Genomic DNA, 22,472 nt, shown 5'->3' with positions numbered 1-22,472 from the left:
CAGGGAGGGAGGAGATATTTCAGCAACATTGGGTTATCTTGGAGATTCCTTGTAGAGTCAGCCTCAAACCCTGTTGTCTCTGTGTGGAGTTCAGAGTGCAAACTTATTTCTTGGGCTTTGCTTGTTGACATATTGCCTCAGGCAGCTAGGGCTTCATCTGATCATCCTTTAATACTTTTAAGTATTTGGAAAGGTTGAAGAACAGGACTCTTGACTAAAAATTTTTGACTGAATTCATTCAGCAGTATTAACCAACAAAAAGTATGCCAGTCACTGTGTTAGGCACTGGAGGTACCTACCCTGATCATAGGATAAAATTAAGATTCTCCATGAGTATCAAGGGAAAACAGACGAGAAAGCATACCAAATGTAGCATGATAACTACTGTAATCGGGGCTTCCATTTTCTATCCTAAGGATTTTGTATATATATATATATATTTTTTTAGTTGTCAATGTACCTTTATTTTGTTTATTTATATGCGGTGCTGAGAATCAAACCCAGTGCCTCACATGTGCTAGACAAATGCTCTACCACTGAGCCACAACCCCAACCTTACCCTAAGGATTTTTTGCACTAGGATACCCTTCCACTGGATTCTTAGCTTGAGGCTGGTACATGTGGTACAGGGAGAATATTCTCTAGGGGCTAGAGTGCTTTTTTTTTTTTGGTACTGGGAATTGAACCCAGGGTGCTCAACCACTAAGCCGAATTCCCAGCCCTTTTGTAATATTTTATTTAGAGACAGGGTCTCGCTGAGTTGTTAAGTGCCTTGCTAATTTGCTGAGACTGGCTTTGAACTCCTGATCCTCCTGCCTCAGCCTCTGGAACTGCTGCTATTACAGGGGTATATCACTGCTCATGGAAGGTAGAGTGCTTTTGCTATGTAGATTTCTTTGACCTCAGAGGCTTGCTGGAAGACCCTCAATGGAGTCTGTTTTTGAGAGTTGCCCCTGTAAGGCCAGCTTCTCCTTTGCAAGCTCCTCCCATCTAGTCTGTACACCCCTTGCTGGAATGGAAGTCATAAAAGCAAGATGAATGTTAGAAGTGCATTTTTCTAAAAGACCTCATTGGCAGATGTCCAGGGGTACTTTTTTCCTTCTTGTAGTGTCTTAAGCCCTGTATGCTATAGGAGGGCTGTGGAAGCTGTCCACAATATCCTAGGATAGGGGATGGAGTGACTAATAGCCACAATTTATCAACTACTTTTTACGCTGAGCACATCGTGATTTTTTAATACTTATTTTTTAGTTGTAGTTGGACACAATACCTTTATTTTATTTTATGTGGTGCTGAGGAGCGAACCCAGGACCTCACACATTGCTAGGCAAATGCTCTACCTCTGAGCCACAAAAATCCCAGTCCATGTCATGTGATTTTAATGCTTGCATAGATAAGGAAATAAGCTCACAGAGGCTGCAAAGTGACACAACTACGCAGACCCAGCTTTCCAATCCTGTCCTAAAACTCCAGTGTTCCCTGTTAAACCTGTGTTCCAACGGAGAATCTTAATGTTGGACAAGTAAGACTTAAGATCATCTCCACATGTGGTACAAGGGACTGTTTAGCCAGAGCTTAGGTGCTCCCTTGATAAGGTCTCTAACAGCAAGGGCATTGGATACAGTTCCCACTGTCCCTCCCACCCCTCAGTCTCAGTTCATCAGCTGTACCACCTGCTGGATTTGTCTTTTGCCTCCCCCCTTGTTAGTCTTCCCTGTGTAGTGTTACTCAGCAGGAGAATGGGGCTAACTCTTTTGAGAATCTACTTTGAGGGATCTAGAAACAGGGACTCTTGATGAACAGAATCCCAGTGGAGAAACCAGATGCTCAGTCTAAAATTGCCGATACATCCTGTCTCTTCCCACTCTCTTTAGGAGTCCCATGGAAATTAACCTGTGTGCCCTCTCAGGTTTCTACCTAACCAGTGAATAGAGTGTTCCCTGTGCTATGTCACTTGCAAGCTCCCTGTTGATGTGTGGGAAAGATCAGCCTGGAATGAGAAGGAAATCTTGCAGCATTTTGCTTCTTTACTTCCAGTGTCTTCTAAACGAAGTTCTGAGACAACATTTAGAATAGGGTTAGGTATCTCCTATATAGCACTTGGACTTCCCGCCCAACCAAGTTCCCTTATAAATATAGCTTAACTCCTAATTCTCCACTACTGTATTCCTACCATATAACACAGTGCCTGGCTCATGTCTGCTTAATAAATATTTGCTGCATTAATGATGAATTCTGAGCCACTGTATTCTATTCCATTCATGCTGGGTAGCTTCCCCCCACCTACAGTTGCTGGGGATTGAATCTAGGGCCTCATATATTCAAGATAAGGGCTGGGGATGTGGCTCAAGTGGTAGCGCGCTCGCCTGGCGTGCCTGCGAACCGGGTTCAATCCTCAGCACCACATACAAAGATGTTGTGTCCGCCGAAAACTAAAAAATAAAATATTTTAAAAAATTCTCTCTCTCTCTCTCTCTCTCTCTCTCTCTCTCTTTCCCTCTCTTTAAAAATATATATATATATATACATATATATATTTTTTTTTTTTTTTTCAAGATAAGCCCTCTATCACTGAGTTATATACCCAGCCTATACTGGGTGTTTTTTTTTAAAGTGCATAGTTCAGACAAGGTCTCTCCTATCCTGCCTCCTACTTGTGTTGATAACTTAGATGGGCCCATTCTTAGTGTCTTTGACCCAGTAACTTCTAGGGAATGATAATGCACTTATACAAAATTTTTATCATAGAGCAGAGCTCGAGTTCTATCATGGAACCTAGTATTTGGGAACAACTTTTGGTGTAGAGAAGAGGGAAAATCTAGGAAGCAGTGTGACAGCCAGTGCCTCTTATCTAAGAAAGAAGTTGAGGTGGTTGGATGTATGCTGATTTTACATAGGACTTAAGTATGTCTTCTTTGCAATAATGGAACTTGCTCAGTGATCAAGATTGGGGATATACTAGGAAAAAGGCTATGCTTTATACAACTTGGGCCTGTGGGATTTAGAGTTGGTGGAGGGAGCTCGCACTCATATGTAAACTACTTTTTTAAAAAATATATTTTTAGTCATACACAGACACAATATCTTTATTTAATTTTTTTATATGGTGCTGAGGATTGAACCCTGTGCTTCGTATGTGCGAGGCAAGTGCTCTCCACTGAGCCACAACCCTAGCCCTCATATGTCAACTACTTGAATTGGGATATGTTTTAGAGTTGCAGAATTGGGGTCTCAGACCAAAATGTGGTCTGTTTTCATACCTGGAATGAATGCTGCCTCCCCTCTTTCCTCCCTCTATGCCTTCATATAGATTCTCAGTAAGTAGTCTAGAATCAAGGATGGAGATGGGCAAGAACAGCCTATGTGGCCTCTTAGGCTAGAAGTAATACTCCATAAAGTATTTGACTTTATGTCTTAGACCTAATCTCCACTTCAGCTGAGCTCAAGCTAAAACAGTAACTTACAATGCAAGTATCCAGGGCCAGACCCTGCCATTGCGAATGCTACCATCAGACTCTTGATGCCTTTGTACCCTTGGTGAAGCCTTCAGAAAATTTGAACAGTGACTCAGCTCTAAAACCCACAGGAGCTGGCATAGAAGGGTGAAAGTAGAGAAAGTTAACAATCAGTCTAAAAATATTACTGCTGATTTGGTCTCTTGTACTCTCTGAGGTAGCATTAATGAGCTGGAACCCTCTGCCAGGTTGGGCTATAGAGGGACAGTCAGGTCACTCTAGGGCATCTGACCAGTGTCAGAGTTTCCAGAAACTTGGCTCATTCTGTGGATTGAAGGAAATCTCAGAATTCTGTTGTTGACATACATTTTAACCCCATGTACTTTCATTGTTCTCTATCTCTGTTTTTTTCCTGAACCATTAAGAATACTACAAAAAAGGAATTTAAGTTACCTTAAAATTGATAACAATACTTAAAAACTGGCATTTATATTCCAATTTTAGCATTTTTCTCTTCCTTCTCTCTTAACATGCATCAGCCCAAACTTTAGGCCCTAGCTTTTCTTGTTCTTGCTCAGAATGAGCTTACAAAGTCCCTTAATTGTCTTGAACATACTTTTTCATGAAAGTATTATTACTGTTCCTTGCCACTGTTTTTGTATTATTTGTTCCTGGTACTGTGTTATGCCACTTCTTTGCTTCTCCCTATACCCCACTCAAGTGTTATCAGAGTTAACACTATTTGAGGGCGAGTTCTGTATAGCCACCTGGATTGCTTTGGTACCCTCCCTTCTATTTTTTCTTTCCAGTGTCCAGGGGTTGTGTTCTAAGAGCTGTATTTATATTATAATCTCTAGTCTTTAAATCAAGGGAAATAAAATATGAAATATAAAAAATATAAAATATGAAAGATATTTGGGTGAGGTAAAGGGGTTGATTAGGAACTTGAAGTAATAAGCCTCATTTTTTCTAGATTAGTGCTTCTTAAATTTTAATGTACATGCAGATCTCTTGGGATCTTGTTAAAATGCAGATTCTGATTCACGTGGGGTCCAAGATGCATTTTTTAATGAGTTCCTACAATGACAAAGCCCTAGCTAAAGTTTGAGACCTGCATGCTTTGGTCCTGTGGCACCAATTTCTGGTAGGTGAGATTGCTCATTTGTAGTTGATGGTCTTAAAGAATTTGAACAGAAAAGAGAGGTGCCAGGACCAAGAAGACAAAGAAATATGGGATCCTGGCAGTTTGTATTGGTGCGGGAGGAGGGTTTGTTGAGGATTCAATCCAGAGCCTCATGCATGCTGGTTGAGTGCTCTGAGTTTCATCTCCATTCCCTTGACAATTTTTTTAAATAACAAATAAATGGTGTACTATGGAATATGAAGCATGGTGTCAGAAAGGATCAGGTCCAATTTTGTCACTCATGAACTGTGAATTACACATATTGACTACCCCCTGACCCATGATTTCCTGTGTTAAGATGGTGTAATATCCACTTTTTAGGATCCAGTGAAGTTTATTTACCTAAAGTACTTCTGGTATGTGTTGGATGTTCAATAAATGGAAGTTGCTATTAGTGTTAGGGACTTGATTGAACCTGGTGCAGATTGTGGAACAAATGACTGACCATGAGCTGTGAACACTTGAGGAAGTATAATTCATTAGTGACCACCATGAGATGTCATACCATTTTCTATTTAGACAGGCTTGTTACCATAGGAGAGGAGTGCTGTAGACATAAAATTCCTAGCTATAACCCAGAAACTTGACAAAGCCTCAAGTTACCTATGTAGGTACAGTAGAAATTTACAGTTTAGTTGAGATAGACATGTATCAATAGAATAGTGAATAGGAATTGGCATGAATGAGAAAAAGTGACCTGTAGTGACTACTAGGTTGGTTTTTGACTCTTTTCAATGCACCTTTTTAAAAATGTAGGTGAAGACATAGCCCATATTTGTCTCCTTGGTTCCCCCAGGTCAAACCCTGTGGATTAGTCAGCCGTTCTTCAGCATTTTTTTTTTTTGCATAGTGCTTTATGCTAGACCTTGCTTATAACTCTCAGAGCTAGTCAGTACTGTGCTGCATGAAACTCCCCTCTTCCAGGATTAATTAACTACCGTTAATCCTGTTTATCACTGGTGAATGCTCCTTCTAACTTCTGCTTTAGCTGAAGGATTTTCTTAAAAATCCTGCTTTGCCCAGTGGAACCTACTCTTTCTCCCAAACCATACCTACCTCAGGGTCATTCTTTTCTTCCTTCTTATAGCTTGCAGTATTTCTCCTGAAGATTTCAATACCTGGGTTCGTTCCTTCCTTCCTTCCTCCCTTCCTTCCTTCCTTCCACCCACCCTGGGCCCAAGTATCACCATGAATTCTTTTAATATTCATATGGATGTTGAACATAATGTCTGATATTTCAGACTTTACCCATTCTAGTTCAGCCACCTGTATTTTTCATACTCTGGACTTTGCCACATATGGAACTCTGAATAGTTACAGTCCTTCCTCTTCCTGTTTATCCTCTAATGCCTTCTTCAGTCTTCTCACAGTCCTTGGAACTTGCTGTTTCTCCATATATTTGCTCCCAATCTAATGTCTCTTTTCTGTCTTTAGCGTATAACATCTGACCCTCTCCTCATCTCCTTTCTTGATGTCAATATCAACTCTGTTGTCCCATTTTCTCCTTCACACCATCTCAGGGGAGAATCATAGCCCTCTGTGGGTCCAGTGACCATTCGGGTACCTGAGCTCTGCTGTTCTGTTAACTCCAACTTAAATACTCGGTCTCCCTCTCTGCTGGGAGCTAGGCAATTGTGGCTGTCTTTGTTAGATTTCCTAGCCAGCCTCTTTTGTTATTCCCTCAGCAGTTTTTCATGTCATCTCTTCAGTGTCTCTCAGTCACCCTTAGGATAAAATCAAAACTCACTAATCTGGTTGTTAAGACTTTTTATGATTTGATTGTTACCTCATTGTTCACCTCCCTGAGCTCATTTTTGTAAAATTTGAAGGAGGACAAGGCCCTCTAGGGCATTGGTACCACTTTTAAGACTGATGCATGTGATCTGTGGGTTTTTCTGTGCTTTGCTGCATCAGGGAAGAACCTTGAGTAAATGTTTACACATCCCGCCTTTTCAGGGCAGATTTTCCATTTCTTTCAGGCAGGGGTTTGTCAAGGATTACTTGAAGTTTTGTCAAGATTATTTTTTATGGGCATCAGAATGGAAGTTTTTTGAGATACTTAGTTTCACATACAGTTAAGTGTTGCATATATACAGTTCCAAGCTAGTGCTTAGAAAACTGCTTTGAAAAGCCAAGGTAAAACACTGTTTTCTTGAAAAAATAGTAAACAAGCTCCTTAGTGGATGTAGTATGGCTCCACTCCCCTTCATAAATATTAGACTGGCTAAAATTAAAAAGACTGACCATACCAGGTATTGGCCAGTATTTGGGGAGACTGAAACTCATCATTGCTGTTGAGACTGTAAGATGGTATATCTACTTTTTTTAATTAAAAGTATTTTTCCATTATAGAATAACAATTTTGCAAATATATCTTCACTGTCTCCTGCATTAAAAAAAAAAAAGTTATATCTAGAAAGGGAGATCGCATGCCAAGGAGATTGGGTTGGTCTGATCCCATGGTAACAGCTGTTTGGGATTTTGTGCACGCATATGTTCTGTCATGAATGGCAGTATGTTTGATACTCTTGAGACCATGTCTTGACTTTGGTTGGTTCCTGCCTCTTGGTACTCATTCCAGACCCAGCCAAGCATTCAGGCTAACTTGGAGGCCTGGGAAAAAATAAGCTCTAAGTGGCCTGTTTCACTTAATTGCTACTCTAGGCTAAAGGAGACCCAGTAACAGGCTTGTTCATTGATCACCTATATTATTTTGGATTCACCTAGGCCATTTTGAAAAATGTTTTTTCAGTTATTCAGATGAAAAAATACCAAATTAGGGGTTCTGTCCTAGCTTTAGTGCCCCCATGGCTCAACAAAGCTCTCTTACTCTTCATTCTCATGGGCAAAGGGTGTGCTTTGCTCAGATCCCTCATTTTCCCAAGACCATGTGTGGAGAAATACTGTTCTTTTTCAATGTATGGTATTTAAATATTGTGTGCTAGGAACCCTCTACTGAGCACTTTCCATCTGCTGCCTGATTAAGTCCTCCTAACAATGTTATGAAATAGTTGGTATTTCACTGAAAGGGGAGGCTCAGAGAGTCGAGTGAACTTCCCAGAGCTCAAAACATCTGCAGGAGGTATTAGGCCCAGGATTTTATCCTGGTTCATCTTAAGTCATAGAGTGGGCTTAACCATGCCATTCTGTTTCCATCCTAAATGTTTCAAATTAAGGGGTTCATAGAAGATAATTTGTGGGTAAGAAAGAAAGCTAGGAGGGTAAGCTAGGAGTTTGATGCTTGTACTACACCAAAGTTTTGGGATGTGGTATGTATTCCTGAATTTCAACTGTGTAACATTAAAAAGTTGAGAATTTTTCTAATAAGCAGATTGACAGGCAGAAAAGAATATGGTTTGGGATTACTAATTGTGCTACAGGTGTATCCAGATATTATCAGCAGTTGAGATCAAGGTCCCCAGATGTTGGCACTAACCATTAAGTCTTGTGACAGAGAGCAGACTCTTTTGCAGGAACTCTGGTCTTCAAATAGTATCCTCTAACTGCCTTTCATGAGCTGTGGGGGTTCAGGTCTCAGAAGTGGATGGTAATTTGTTAATTATATTCTGTGTTTCTGGTATGCTTTCAGTGGTCCTGCCTTAGATAGCTGTTGGAGGGGAAAAGAAGGACTTTTGGCTGGAAAAACTAAAAAATCATATGGTTTCTTTTTTTTTTTTTTTTTTTTTTTTTTGCTCCTAGTACTGAGCATGCTTCATAATCCACTGGGAAATGTCCTAGGAAAACCCCCATTGAGCTTCCTGCCTCTGGATCCCCTTGGGTCTGATTTGGACAAGTTTCCAGCACCTTCAGTTAGAGGATCCCGCCTGGATACTCGGCCCATCCTGGATTCCCGTTCTAGCAGCCCCTCTGACTCAGACACGAGTGGCTTCAGCTCTGGATCAGATCATCTCTCAGACTTGATTGTATGTAACATATTCAGAAAGGGAGTTTGAGGGTTGTGTTGCCTGTGTGTGTCCAAAGGGAATGAGGATGCAGTGTCTGTCTTAGAGCTTGAATGCAAGCTGGAAGATAGGATGATAGGAGACATGGAGGCCAGTGTGCACATTTGTAGAGACTTATTCTCAACAGAACCAAGGATCCTTTGAGTATCCATGAGTAATACATTTCAGGTCCTAGGCTGAAGATATTTTAATAGTTACTCTAAAAGCTGGAAAACAGTTAATTTTAAAAGTAAATTTGGGGGTCCTGGAGTGCTCTATTTTTTGACCTACTTGGGTAGTTAGCTTTTAAACAATAACATTTATTGTACCTTTTTGAATGCTATCTCAAAAATTTTATTAATTTTTTTAAAATAATACTGACAGCACTAGGATTTTAATCTAAATCAGATTCTAGCTCTTATGTTTTTTCCACTGACCCCTGCCCACTCTGAATACAAGGCGATGGTAAATCTATGAAATATTGCTTCAGAGTTAATTTATGCATCTCATATTTCTTATTCATGTATGACATGTGTGATCTCCATGATAAGTAGAGTTGGCAGATGGATTAGAGTAGGTGGCGAGGATATAGCTAGTATAGATAGAATTGCATAGAAAAGGGATAGAAATAAATATGTGGAATTGGCAGTAAGACACCTTCCTGAAATAAAATACAGTTTCAGGTACTTTCTGAGCCTTGCATTTCTAATTCCAAATCCCCTGAGCTGAATGTTGAATGAATATAGAATGGTTTGTTTTCTCAGACTCTTCTTTTCCATCTAAGGCTTAGCGATATTATCATGGTCATGGTTTCCCATTCATGGCTTTTAGAGCCCATCCTGTTTTCTGTCAGCCTGTCCTAGACTGTGAAAGCTGGCATTGGTGTTCACACTGCCCATTGGTTTTGTCTTTTCAAACTGTGTATTTCTAGAAGAGCAGCCACAGTAGGCCCTTTCCTTCTCTGGGCTACAGTCTGTTGCCCTGTGAGCTGCTTCTAGTTCTGTTTATGTACTTTAGATGGGACTAAAGTACTTGGGAATGTACCTCAGAACTAATATTGGGGATTTTGTTTAAAGAACTTTCTTAGCTACCCTGCTCCAAGAGCTAATTAGGGGGGAAACAAGGATGACCCAGAAGAGAATATAGTGATAGTATTAGAACTTAAAATATTCTATCAATCAGTTATTTTGACCCTTTTTGATAATATGGTATCATTTTACCCTAAATTAGAATTTAAAAGCCTTGATAGAAGCATGCTATATAACTCATGTTCCTATACCTTTCTGATAGAACACAGGTCCCTTGTATAAAGCACTTTGGCATTCTACTTCTAATAATTTGACCAAAGAAAGCACAAGATAATGAAGCAGCCTCCACCCTCCCCAGTGCTGGGGATTAAACCCAGGACCTTGTGCATGCTAGGCAAGCTGTCTCCACTAAGTTAAACACCCTAGCCCAGAAGAAGCAGCATCTTAAAATTTTTATTGATGATTTTGAAAACTCAAAGAGAATCTAAATATTTAACAGTAGGCAAATAGGTCAGTGAAATGTAGCTTGTTTCCTAAATAAAACATGATAAATTCATTGAACTATCTGGCAGTGTGGAAAAATGTTGAATGGGGAAAGGAAGAGAATTTAATTGTAGTATAACTACAGTTGATCTTAAAAATGCACAGGAAGAAAGTCTGAGAAAATGTATCAAATGATAAAATGTATGTTAAGTATTTTTCAGTATTACTTTATAACAAAACCTTAAAAAAAAAAAACTGTCTCCTTTTTCTTCCTCTAGTCAAGCCTTCGAATTTCCCCTCCTCTGCCTTTCCTGTCTTTGACTGGGGGTGGTCCCAGAGACCCTTTAAAGATGGGGGTTGGGTCCCGTATGGACCAAGAGCAAGCTGCTCTAGCCGCAGTCACTCCCTCACCAACCAGTGCTTCAAAGAGATGGCCAGGAGCTTCTGTGTGGCCATCCTGGGACCTTCTTGAAGCTCCCAAAGACCCCTTCAGCATAGAGAGAGAGGCCAGGCTGCACCGGCAAGCTGCAGGTGAGTGTGGCTTGAGAATGTTTGGGGCCTGACGCCTTATTCTGGGAGCAGAGAGAAAGTAACCTTGGTTCACACCATGATGAACTAGACAGAAGAGATTTGGTTGCCTGGTGAATTCTCTAGATACACAACGAAGCATTTGTTCTGTGGAGTAAGGAACAATTTTGAGGCTGAGAGGAAAGAGACATAATCAGGTACACAAAGCTGTGCCACAACATAAGGGGTTAGATCCATCTCTTGTTTGTTTGCTTCCATGGAGATAGCTTTGTGCTGCCCTTGATTTGATTCTTTTAAGGGTGGATGCCTCCAGAGAAACTTTGGAAATGATGCCTGAGATTTTGTCTACCTCTCTACCCCTTTTCTGATTCAAAGACTTGCCAGCCACAATACATGCTGGGGCTTTCTTCCCTAAGACTTTCTGATTGGTACACTCAGGGATGCACTCGGGATGGGTGGTCCATTTGTCAGTGTCTAAGGTATGAGATGTCATCAAGTGCCTGGTCTCTTAAGAGATCTTAAATACATATTAAATTGTTTTTTCTTTATCAGTGCTTTGAAGTAAATGAGCTATATATGCCATTGACTACTAATGTTTCAGGGAAATGCTCACCAACCACTGTTCTGAGGTCTTGGAGTTGATGACTAAGTGCATGTTAGTTTCTCTATTCCAATTGTCTCCTTAGGCTTTAGTTTCTTTCTATTTAGAGAGCTAGTCCAGATCTCATTCTCCCCTAACAATGCTACTGCTGCCCTTGTCATCTAATGGTTTTGGCAGCCCACCTTTGTACTTTCTCTGATGCCATTGTTTTCCTGTGAATTGATATTACCATGATTTCAAATGAGGCCATTATATTGATTTTCACTTTGGTCATAAAATCTACTGATAGTTATGTCCAATTTCTTGCTGTTACGAGACATTGGGCCTGTGCCTGTTAGGGAATGGGCTTCCATATCCTTGTCCTACATGAAAATGATGGTTTATTTGGATGTCTGCCTCAGTATTGAAGAAATAGGGCAAAATGGTAAAGACTAGCCACAATCCCCACCTAGTTTAGTTTTTTTTGATCAAGAAAGGCACAGACTGGGTGGAGATAGGATTACGTACTGATAGGTGACTGAATTGGTCATCAAGAACATGTCTCTAGAAATAGTTAAGGATGGGCCAAACAGAAGAAAGTTCCTATAGAGCAAAAGGGCTTTTAAACAAGGTATTTGTGTTTGGTGTACATAGGAAGTGTCAAATCCATTATTGTTCAGTATTGGCATCAAGGAGGGCCCTGTGTCATGGTTCTGACTTGGGGAACAGTGTGACATTACTGATTTTTTGAGTTGCTAGTGGTAGTATATTGGCAGTGTTATGACTTCCATGATTGAGTTCAGAGCCAAGACAGGATAAGAGTAGAACAATAGTTTCTCATTCAAACATTGGGGAGAGGGCCTATTTGGATCAATAAACCTATAGGACATTTATATTTATATTTATAGGACATTTATATAAAATACTCTATTTACTTGCAAGTAATTAGAAATTTATTTAATACTATAAGCATAATATCCAGATAAAACTGCTTTGTGGTTAGCACTATCAGTTATATGTTTGAAAATAGCTTGGGTGTGATGATTGTTTATCTTATATGTCTGATTTGGCATTCCTTTCAATTTTAGTGGGGACAAAATTGTTAAATTAGGATTATCCAACTGAACTGAGTAGATTTATGAGATATGACATTTCTTGCCTTTCAGAATAGTCGTGGATATTCTCCCAGGCAGCCAAGTTAGCATTGTGGCTGGTTTATTTCTTCCTGGACAGGTCCATTCCGAGGAAGCTTGGTGACTTTGTCAATTCATTGACCCTTTGTTTGTTTCTTCATCTTCTTCCAAAGCTGTGAATGAAGCCACCTGTACCTGGAGTGGCCAGCTTCCTCCCCGCAACTATAAGAACCCCATCTACTCCTGCAAGGTGTTCCTAGGAGGTGTTCCCTGGGATATTACGGAAGGTGAGATGCCTTCAAGACCTGCCACAGAGTTGAAGGTGGGGAATGTCTTTCAGGAGACGAGAGGCTGCATCTCTGCCTCAGCACAGTGTGTTACTGGAGCGGGTGAGGAGACAGGTGCATTTCATAGATTTCCTTAGTGCTTCGTTTCTGGTATTTACATCTGTCACTTGAGACCAGAGTTCAGTTCCAAATTGTTCATCAAGAAAGGTGAGCCTGGGCTGGGGATGTGGCTCAAGCGGTAGCGCGCTCGCCTGCCATGCGTGCGGCCCGGGTTCGATCCTCAGCACTACATACAAACAAAGATGTTGTGTCCGCCGAAAACTAAAAAAAAAAATAAATATTAAAAAAATTCTCTCTCTCTCTCTCTCTTAAAAAAAATTAAAAAAAAAAAGAAAGGTGAGCCTATGCTGTGCTTTTCCTAGGGAGAATGGTGCCTCAGTTTCTACTGTTCTTTCCCATCTCTTTACAGCTGGATTGGTTAACACCTTCCGTGTTTTTGGCTCTCTAAGTGTGGAGTGGCCTGGTAAGGATGGCAAGCACCCCCGGTGTCCTCCCAAAGGTAATATGCCTAAAGGTAATAAAGACATGGTAGGAACTTTTATTTCCCCTCCTTAGTACATAATCTCACCAATGGGTGATGGGCTGTCACAGCCGCATGCTGGTAACATGGTGGGCACTCCAGGGCACATATCTTCCAGTGGTCAGCACTTCCTCTTTGATTTGTCACATCCCTCTGTTTCTTCTGGGCTAATGTGTATCTCTCTCCTTCCCTCTCAGAATGAGGCATTTGAAAAGCTTTCCCTTGCCTGACTTTGCTGCCCAGTTATTTTGCTGCCCGACCTAATTCTGAGATCCCTTTGGAGTTGGCAGGAATGAGGACCAAACACCTGATTCCTCACTGCTCTCTAAAATGAGATCCCTTCCCTGTAGAAAGGAGAAGGAGCTATTTTCAACTCTGCCCCTCTTCATGAAACTGAACCAATGGTTTAACTAGGCTTTTAAAGCAATACTTATATCCCTTGACAGACTGGGTACAGACCTGCCATCCCTCCTGGCTCTGCTGACCAGAGTACACTCTATCCTGGCATAAAGAGCTGGGGGGCAGTGGTGGGGTCCTTTATCTTAGCTTGCCATTCTTTCAGGTGGGAGATAGTATCTCTCTCTCCCTTGGCCTTATAGCAAGTGCTTCCATTCCACAAGACTTTCTAGGAGTAGAACAAAAATTATCTTGTACTCAAGGCCTCCTCTCTTGGAAGAAACCACTGTTGCAAAGCCAAGGCTGAGGAGTAATCACCTGAGGAATGTTAATATAATTTTTCTCTCATTGGGAATAGGGTATGTGTATCTGGTTTTTGAGCTAGAGAAGTCTGTCCGGGCCTTGCTTCAGGCTTGCTCTCATGACCCACTGAGCCCAGATGGCCTGAGTGAATATTACTTCAAGATGTCCAGCCGAAGGATGCGCTGTAAGGAGGTGAGTTATTAGCATGGTGTCCCTTCTGGGTCCAGGTGGTAGAGGGAGGCACTGGATTTCCTTGGGATAGGTAAATATTGCAGACTGCAAGAGGCAAGAGGTATTCCCATTGAGCTAAGAGATCTGTTCTTCTTGTCATACAATAAATAGAACAATATCTTCTAATTACACTTTTAGCAACCAACTTTTGTACCTTAATGTACCTTAATGGGCTAAGAATGCACTCTTGCCTATAGAGATCATATTATTTCCCAGCTCATTCCCCCTCCCCCAAACCCCCCTTATTTTTATTAGTTTTTTTTTTTTTTTTGCCCTGCTGGGGATCATATCTAGGGTCTCATGTATGCCAGGCATGTGCTGTACCACTAAGCCATGTGCCTAGCCCTCCTACCCTCCCCTTTTTCTATCCTATACTTTCATCCCAAACCTCTTACCTTAGAGATGAAATTGAGAACAGCATTGTTCTCTTGGATTAATTAGTAAAACCACAGGTACTTTCTCTAGTTTGGCTCTTCTGACCTCCCAGTATATAGTGGGTAAATCCCCCACCATGTCTTCTTCATTCTCATTCAGGGCTTTATTAGTTAGTTTTCTCTATATAACTCTTTCCTTATACTTCTTTGGTTTCAGCCTGGATGTTCTTGGCATTATGGAGTTATCTCACCTGGGGATCTCATAGCAGATCCTTGTCTCAGGCTTACTGGGTAGTCTGGGTGGAGTTTAGGAATCTTGACTATAATAGGCGATCCATTGGTTCTAGTGGATAGAATTTGAGACCATTTGTTTGGAGTTCAGGAATTGTTGTAGGGTTTTTAAAAATGTGATTCCAGAACACATCACTTTTAAAAAATTAGATTATGTTTCTGAAATTTTGTTTCCTCATCGGCTAGAATAACCTTTTTATTAAAAAGATCAGAGAGGCATACATAGGCAAAGCACAAAGAATATTCAGGGCAGCAAAACTATTCTGTATGATAATACATATAATTCAGCATATAGTGGTAGATACATGTCATTACATGTTAGTCCAAACACTTGGAATGTTCAACAGACATCAAGAGGGAACCTAGCCAGGCACAATTGCTTGCAATTCCAGCTACTTGGGAGGTTGAGGCAAGAGGATCGCAAGTTTGCAGCCAGCCTCAGCAATTTATCAAGGCCTAAGCAACTTAGTGAGACCCTATTTCAAAACAAAATAAATGAAATGGGTTTAGTAGTAAAACCCCTCTGGGTTCAACCCCACCAAAAAAAAAAAAAGAGTAAACCTAATATAAACTAGGGACTTAATGTGATGATGTATGAAGTTAATCAGTCATAACAAATCTATCTTCTGGTGCAGAATGTGATGGTAAGGGAGGCTAGGCAAATGTCGGGGGTGGGCAGGGAGTGAGTATATGATAAATATTTGTACTTTCTCCTCAGTTTTACTGTGAGCCTAAAACTACTCTAAAAAGTATAATCTACTTTTTTAAGATGTGTGATATGGGGAAAAATACCTATTTCTTCTTTTATTCCAGCAGGAAAACCTATTTCAACTCATTTTTTATTTTATTTTTTTAAAGAGAGAGTGAGAGAGGAGAGAGAATTTTTTTTTAATATTTATTTTTTAGTTCTCGACGGACACAACATCTTTGTTGGTATGTGGTGCTGAGGATCGAACCCGGGCCGCACGCATGCCAGGCGAGCGCGCTACCGCTTGAGCCACATCCCCAGCCCAACTCATTTATTTTTTAATTTTTTTATACCTTTATTTATTTTTATGTGGTGCTGAGGATTGAACCTAGCATCTTGCACATGCTAGGCGAGTGCTTTACCACTGAGCCACAACCCCAGCCCCTATTTTTTATTTTTTTAATAGATATAAAATATTTATTTACAAATAATTTTTCTCAACAAATAGAAATTGACACATTTTTATGGGCTTCAGTGTGATATTTTAGTACATGTATATAATGCATAATCAGATCAGGTCAAGTGGCATATCAATCACCTCATATTTTGTTTTCAAATATTTATCAGAAAAATACCTATTTTGCTGGGGTGAACATATCACATTTGATAATCCATGTAACAAATTTGACTCTGTTTTATGGGTATTCCCTGGTGTCACTTTCTTAGTGACAGGGCAAGTTCATCTTCTGGCTGCCCATGGTGATTCCTGGTCCCCCTACCTTCTCTCCTGTCTTGCTCTGTGGCTCTCTGGCAGCAAGCAAGAGTTCATTATATTCCAGGACTTAGTTCCATGCTGCTTCTCCCATGTGCCCTGCTTTCACACTCAAGACTGTGATGTTCACACCACAGACCATTTCTCTAGTGTTTCTGTGACACCTTCCCCATCTCCCATTCCCTTCTTGTCACCTTGTAGAGATTTAGTATTTTTCTCTGATGCATTGACTGTAGGCTGTCCTTGTTCTCCTACTTCTCTGGCTTTTTTTAAAAAAATATTTTTTAGTTGTAGATGGACACAATACCTTTATTTTACTTATTTATTTTTATGTGGTGCTGAGGATCGAACCCAGTGCCTCATACATGCAAGGCTAGCGTTCTACCACTCAGCCCCAGCCCATCTGACTCTGTTGTCACTGTGACCACCACCATCACCATAAACACAGTATTTGACTTCCCCCTCACTTCTTTTTCATCTCAGATAATTTATCCACTCTGCTCTCTAGGTTCCTGTTCTGAGTCCCACTTTTCTGGGGACCCTTCTTTTGTGTGTTCTATAATTCCGAACTCTTTGGTATGTAAAATGGGATTTTTCATATTCTGCTGGCTCCTCTCATCCTGGAGTCATATAGACCTAGATCTCATCAAACTTGATTCTTCCTTGTTTGCCTACCAGGCTCAGGTGGTCTGAGTTCTGAAGATCTGAAGAAAAATCTACTTGGGGGCTGGGGATGTGGCTCAAGCGGTAGCGCGCTCACCTGGCATGCGTGCAGCCCAGGTTCGATCCTCAGCACCACATACAAAGAAAGATGTTGTGTTCACCAAAAACTAAAAAATAAATATTAAAAAAAAAATCTACTTGGTCTTGTCCTGTTCTGGGCTTATTGCCACCAGCCTTATTCAGATCTTAATCACCTGTCATCTGAATTACTGTTTTTGCCTCCTTCCTGGTTTCTGCTTCATATCTCTTCTTGTTTCAAGACTTAAAAAAAAAATGTTCACAGATTAATTTTCTAAAAACATCTGGTCATCTGTCAACTCACTTCATGTGACCTCCTACCAGGTTTTGTTCTGGACCCAGAGAATTCAGAGGTAAAAGACATTGTTAGCTCCTAACCTGGTGTTACTCAAGATCTCAGGGGTCTCTGTGTGTGACTTTCTGCCATTTCGTGTGTTTCTGACACAAGTCCTCTGGTGCATATGTTGGGCCAGTGACCATCTCACAAATATCATTAGCATGCTCACCCCTCTGTTCTTCAGATCCCTACTTCCTTTCTTGAGGACCCACACTTTCTGTTAATCAATTTTTGTGGCCCTTGATTAGAACATACAGTTGGAGATTGTGACAGATTGCTGGATTTTTGGGTATGACATTTTGGAACAGTTTTGTTTACTCTCCAGGATGAGTGAGTGCTGTTCTTCCCTCTACCTTCAGCATTCTAGACACATGAACTCAGTAAAATTCAAATTGGGATGGGTAAGGGTGTCTTACTAGATGCCTGTGGACTTGAAATGGGTGAGGATGCCTTCTCACCCCTGCATGGGCCTCAGTAGCCCCAACTATACTACTTTTAGAGCATATTCCCTGCCAATCAAGAGCCTCTCTCTGTGGCTCTCTGCCAGGGCTGATATACCTTTGGGGGGTTTTCAGGTGCAGGTGATCCCCTGGGTGTTGGCTGACAGCAACTTTGTCCGGAGCCCTTCTCAGAGGCTGGACCCCAGCAGAACAGTGTTTGTTGGTGCCCTGCATGGGATGCTCAATGCTGAGGCACTGGCTGCCATCTTGAATGACCTATTTGGTGGAGTCGTGTATGCTGGGATTGACACAGATAAGCACAAGTATCCCATTGGTAAGTGTCCTATTTTTGTGTGGGAAAGCTTGGTGGCCCCTGGGAATAGGCCAAGATTGTGGTACTTTCTCTTGGGAGTGGAGAAAGAGGCCTGATCTAGGTCTGTGGATCAGCTTATTTCAGTGACATAGCATGTTTTCTAGACAAGTCACCAGTATTGGACCCTCTGCACCCAGCCTTCTACCCCCACCTCCCACACAAAGAAAAAAGTTATCAGAGGCTCTGCAAGGTGATTAGTGATAATTAGACAAGAACTTTGTTGAGAGCTCAAAGTTCATAGCCAAACCAGTTTGGGATAGACGATGGGTAATATTTTATTAAAAGGTCACACTTTTCTGAACTTACCCAGTTTCCTTTATTAAAAATTCTTGAGAAGCTCTGGTGTTGTCTCAGGTCAGAAACGAGGTCAAGCTTGGGGAGGATTTTCTGGGTGACTCGGGTAACAGTGCAGTCATAGCCTGACTGTCTCAGGTTAGGTGAGTCTGTGGGTCTGACCACTGGGTTTCAATCTGACCACTCCTAACCTCTGATGAGTTAGGAGGTAGAGCAGAGCCTGAACTCTCTGATCAAGACATGGTAACCCACCTCCCCAGATGCTTAGTCTGCCCACCCACACTGAATCTGGTCAGGAAGGAGCACCATGTGCTCATCAGTGCTGTGCCACAGATTGAGAACAAGGACTTCAGAGACTGTAGAGGCGGAGGCGGCACTTGGCAAGATGAGGCTTCTGCAGTTCTTCTACTAGGACTCCAGGTTACCTCCAGGCCAGAAGGGGTGTGTCTTTTGGGCCTCCTCTTCAGAGAGATATTCTGTCTGCATCTTGGTTTCTACCCTGAACCCTTACCCCTACCTGTGCATTTTCTTATACTGGAAGAGTCCCTTTTCTGAATGATTTGTGACAACGTAGTCTATAACTGCCTTAATATGGTAGCCACCAGCTAAATGTGATGATTGAGCACTTGAAATGCAGCTTCTTCTGTATGTTAAAATATTTTGAACACAGGGTTAAATAAAATATATTATTAAAATTAATTCCACCATTTTTGTTTTGGTAGAGCTTAAGAATCATGTAAGTACCCCATATTTTTGTTGGACAGCACTGCTATAGAAATAGGGTTTCTTGAGTGTTGAAGAATGGCATTTGGGAGAATTTGGCTAGAAAGTAAGCCCATGTCTATTATTCCTAGGGTCTGGTCGTGTGACATTCAATAACCAACGTAGTTACCTGAAAGCAGTCAGTGCTGCTTTTGTGGAAATCAAAACTACCAAGTTCACCAAGAAGGTAAGTGGTGTATGCCCTTACTCTGGGGCATCTCAGAGGGACTTGGTTTTTAGTTACTACCTAGGGCAGGACTGTGACTGAGAAAGTGAACCAAACCACAGAATTAACATGACGATTGGGTGGGCCTGATTTGCATAGGCTCAGGAGGAAAGGAACTGAGATGATTGAGCCACCTGAGAGAGCGGGCAGCTTCCCTCATTGTTATATTCATCTGGTATTGCTAAATAGCTTACTTCCCTTTATCCCTTTTCTGAATCCTCTGAACACTTGCCTATGACTAAGTTATAGAGGGCCAAGGTACAGTTTTCTGAAAAGAGTAGGCCATAAGGGGTGTGGTTGTCTGAGTCCTTAAGGCAGCCATGTGGCTCTGCATGGTGTGAATCTGCCATCTAGTTTCGCTGTCTATGTTCTCTTCCCATAATTCTCTCTAGTTGCCATTAAATATCCAATAATGTGCCCAATAATGTGTTCCTGCAGCTCACCTAGCCTCCTGGTGAGAAGAGCCATTTCATCTTCCTCTGTTGCTTTTCTGCAGGTTCAGATTGACCCCTATCTAGAAGATTCTCTGTGTCATATCTGCAGTTCTCAACCTGGTCCTTTCTTCTGTCGAGATCAGGTGAGTCCCCTGGGCACTGACGTCTGTGAAGTCCTTGTGTCAATTAAAAATTAAGCCATGTTTGTGACATTGAGTGTTGGAGTTCTGAGGTACCTCATAATGTCTGAGAACACAGAGGAATAGGTAGTAGTCATGGGATACACTATAGATAGTTGTACCAGAGCTCTTGGGGAAGCTTATTGAATTGAATTTTGACACTTCAGCCTTCTTCCTGGGCTGCTGCTATGCAATGACATTGTTGGTGGGTGGTTTTGTAGATACCTGTGTGGTTGGCTCAGTGGTACCTGTGAGCCAGGTACTGCTGCTCTGGCTCTGAGACCCTTTGGATTTTTCCCAACTCAAGGACCCCCTTCTGGACTGCTCTGATTTTTATGCCTGGGCCGTACCCACAGTTGTCAGAAATAGCAGCATGGAAACTTTCTATTGACTATTTCTGGGTGGTGGAGTGTGGATGGATCTGGATGTGTTTGGCATTACTTCTCAAAGTAGAAGGTATATATGCCTCATCAGAGAATCTTGTTGAAATGCAGATTCTGATTCAGTAGGTTTGGGGTAGATCCTGAGATATTTCATGTTTATAACACATTTCCAAGTGGCGTCTGCGTTGTTGGTTTGAATCACACTTTGACAAGTTTTGGGGGAAGTTTTGGGGCCTCTTAGGTCACCAGTAGTCCACTCATGCTTAGCTTTGTTTGTTTTGTAGTAATACTTTTCATTCAGTTTGGAGTCTCTGGTGAGATAATCAAACTAAGACTCCCAAGTGAGTTTGAAGTTTGGATAGTTAGGTAAAGCCTAAAAATGAGTATCTTTCTGATCAACCTTCTCAGGAGGTCTTTTATGGACCAAATCTTTCACAGGTGGTCCCCATTTTCAGAGAATTGCTTAGAAGTTAACAGCTTTTGCCAGGCATGGTGGCACAAACCTGTAGTCCTAGTGACTAAGGAGGCTCAGGCAGGAGGATTGCAAGTTCAATGCCAGCCTCAGCAACTTAGTAAGTCACTAAGCAATTCTATGAGACTCTGTCTCGAAATAAAATATACAAAAAGGGATGGGCATGTGGCTCAATGGTTGATTCTTTGGTATGGGGTGAAGGAATGGGGGAAGACTTCCCTGAGGTTACCCAGCTAGCAAGAGTTGGTGCTGACTGAGGTCCAAACCCAATCACCTCTCCTCACTTACTGGGAAATGAGCCTGGCATTAGAATCTGTAGTTAGCTTTTCAGACATTCTCTCATATTAGCAGCCATGTGATAGAGCTACTCTGTGGGAGGTGAGAAGGGTAGGGGAATAGAAGACCCTTACAGCTTACGAGAGAGGAAAACTGCACAGTATTTGTACATACTTGGAGCCCAACATATTTACTTAAGAGCACCCACAGAAATAAGACTGGATTTGCTATGGTTGGTCCAGGGCTTTGGAGGGCTTGCAGGAACCATCTCTTCTAGCCTCACAGAGACCATGGGGGTCTCCGGTGTCCTCTCCAAGCAGAACAAGCAGCTCATGCAAACAGCCCCTATGCCTGATGCTGAAATAGGCATGACATTCCTTTTTTATCCCCAGGTCTGCTTCAAGTACTTCTGCCGAAGCTGCTGGCACTGGCGGCATAGCATGGAAGGTCTGCGTCACCACAGCCCCCTGATGCGGAACCAGAAGAACCGAGATTCCAGCTAGAGGAGCTGGCCTTGCCCAGTGGCCTGTGGAGCCCAAGGCTGGCAGGTCAGGCAGCAGCCTGTACCACTGTGCCACTGGCAACCAGGGAGCTGGTTTCCCGAGGACAAGGGAAAATTGTAGTCACCTTTGCACTTGCTGAATCTGTCTTTGTTTCTGCACTAATTACTGCACAATGAGTTTTGTTGGGTTTTGTTTTCAGGGGGTGTGCCAGGGCAAGGGCCCTCTGGACCACCCTCCAAGCGACTCTGTAGTTTTCCCAGATTTTAGTTCCTCATTTTGCAGATGAAAAGCAAAAAAAAAAAAAAAAAAAAAAAAAGAAAAGCAAAAAAAAAGAAAAGAAGAAGAAAAAAAAAACTATGTGTCCAGAAGGTATTGACACGGATGCCTACATCTAGGTTTATTTATTAAAGCGCTTTTTTACATTCCTTGCAATACTGATGGTGATGATGCGCAGGTCTCATTGGTTTCATTCTTGCAGTTGCCATACAGTGCCTTTCCATTTATTTAACCCCCACCTGAACGGCATAAACTGAGTGTTCAGCTGGTGTTTTTTACTGTAAACAACAAGGAGACTTTGCTCTTCATTTAAACCAAAATCATATTTCATATTTTACGCTCGAGGGTTTTTACCGGTTCCTTTTTACACTCCTTAAAACAGTTTTTAAGTCGTTTGGAACAAGAGATTTTTTTTCTTTCCTGGCAGCTTTTAACATTATAGCAAATTTGTGTCTGGGGGGACTGCTGGTCACTGTTTCTCACAGTTGCAAATCAAAACATTTGCAACCAAGAAAAAAATTTG

At 41.6% G+C, this 22,472-nt stretch overlaps 1 protein-coding gene across 11 annotated transcripts in view; it reads left to right on the top strand.

The window, feature by feature from the left end:
* CPEB1 (cytoplasmic polyadenylation element binding protein 1) overlaps positions 1 to 22,096 on the top strand; it is a 90,114-nt gene extending 68,018 nt beyond the window's left edge. For all 11 annotated transcript variants that reach the window (XM_081290838.1, XM_081290837.1, XM_081290839.1 and 8 more), the window contains 9 exons: positions 8,338 to 8,561; positions 10,369 to 10,621; positions 12,505 to 12,618; positions 13,088 to 13,177; positions 13,953 to 14,089; positions 17,907 to 18,105; positions 19,293 to 19,387; positions 19,923 to 20,003; positions 21,563 to 22,096. In XM_081290838.1, the coding sequence (XP_081146964.1) occupies positions 8,338 to 8,561; positions 10,369 to 10,621; positions 12,505 to 12,618; positions 13,088 to 13,177; positions 13,953 to 14,089; positions 17,907 to 18,105; positions 19,293 to 19,387; positions 19,923 to 20,003; positions 21,563 to 21,673 (1,304 nt within the window). In that variant the 3' untranslated portion in view covers positions 21,674 to 22,096. The remainder of the gene's footprint in view (positions 1 to 8,337; positions 8,562 to 10,368; positions 10,622 to 12,504; positions 12,619 to 13,087; positions 13,178 to 13,952; positions 14,090 to 17,906; positions 18,106 to 19,292; positions 19,388 to 19,922; positions 20,004 to 21,562) is intronic.
* The last annotated feature ends 376 nt before the right edge of the window (positions 22,097 to 22,472 follow it).

Source organism: Spermophilus citellus (genome assembly GCF_964194105.1).
Source record: "Spermophilus citellus genome assembly, chromosome: 4".
Taxonomy (NCBI): domain Eukaryota; kingdom Metazoa; phylum Chordata; class Mammalia; order Rodentia; family Sciuridae; genus Spermophilus; species Spermophilus citellus.
Note: the sequence above shows the minus strand (reverse complement) of the source record. Positions and strands in the feature narration are given on the sequence as shown.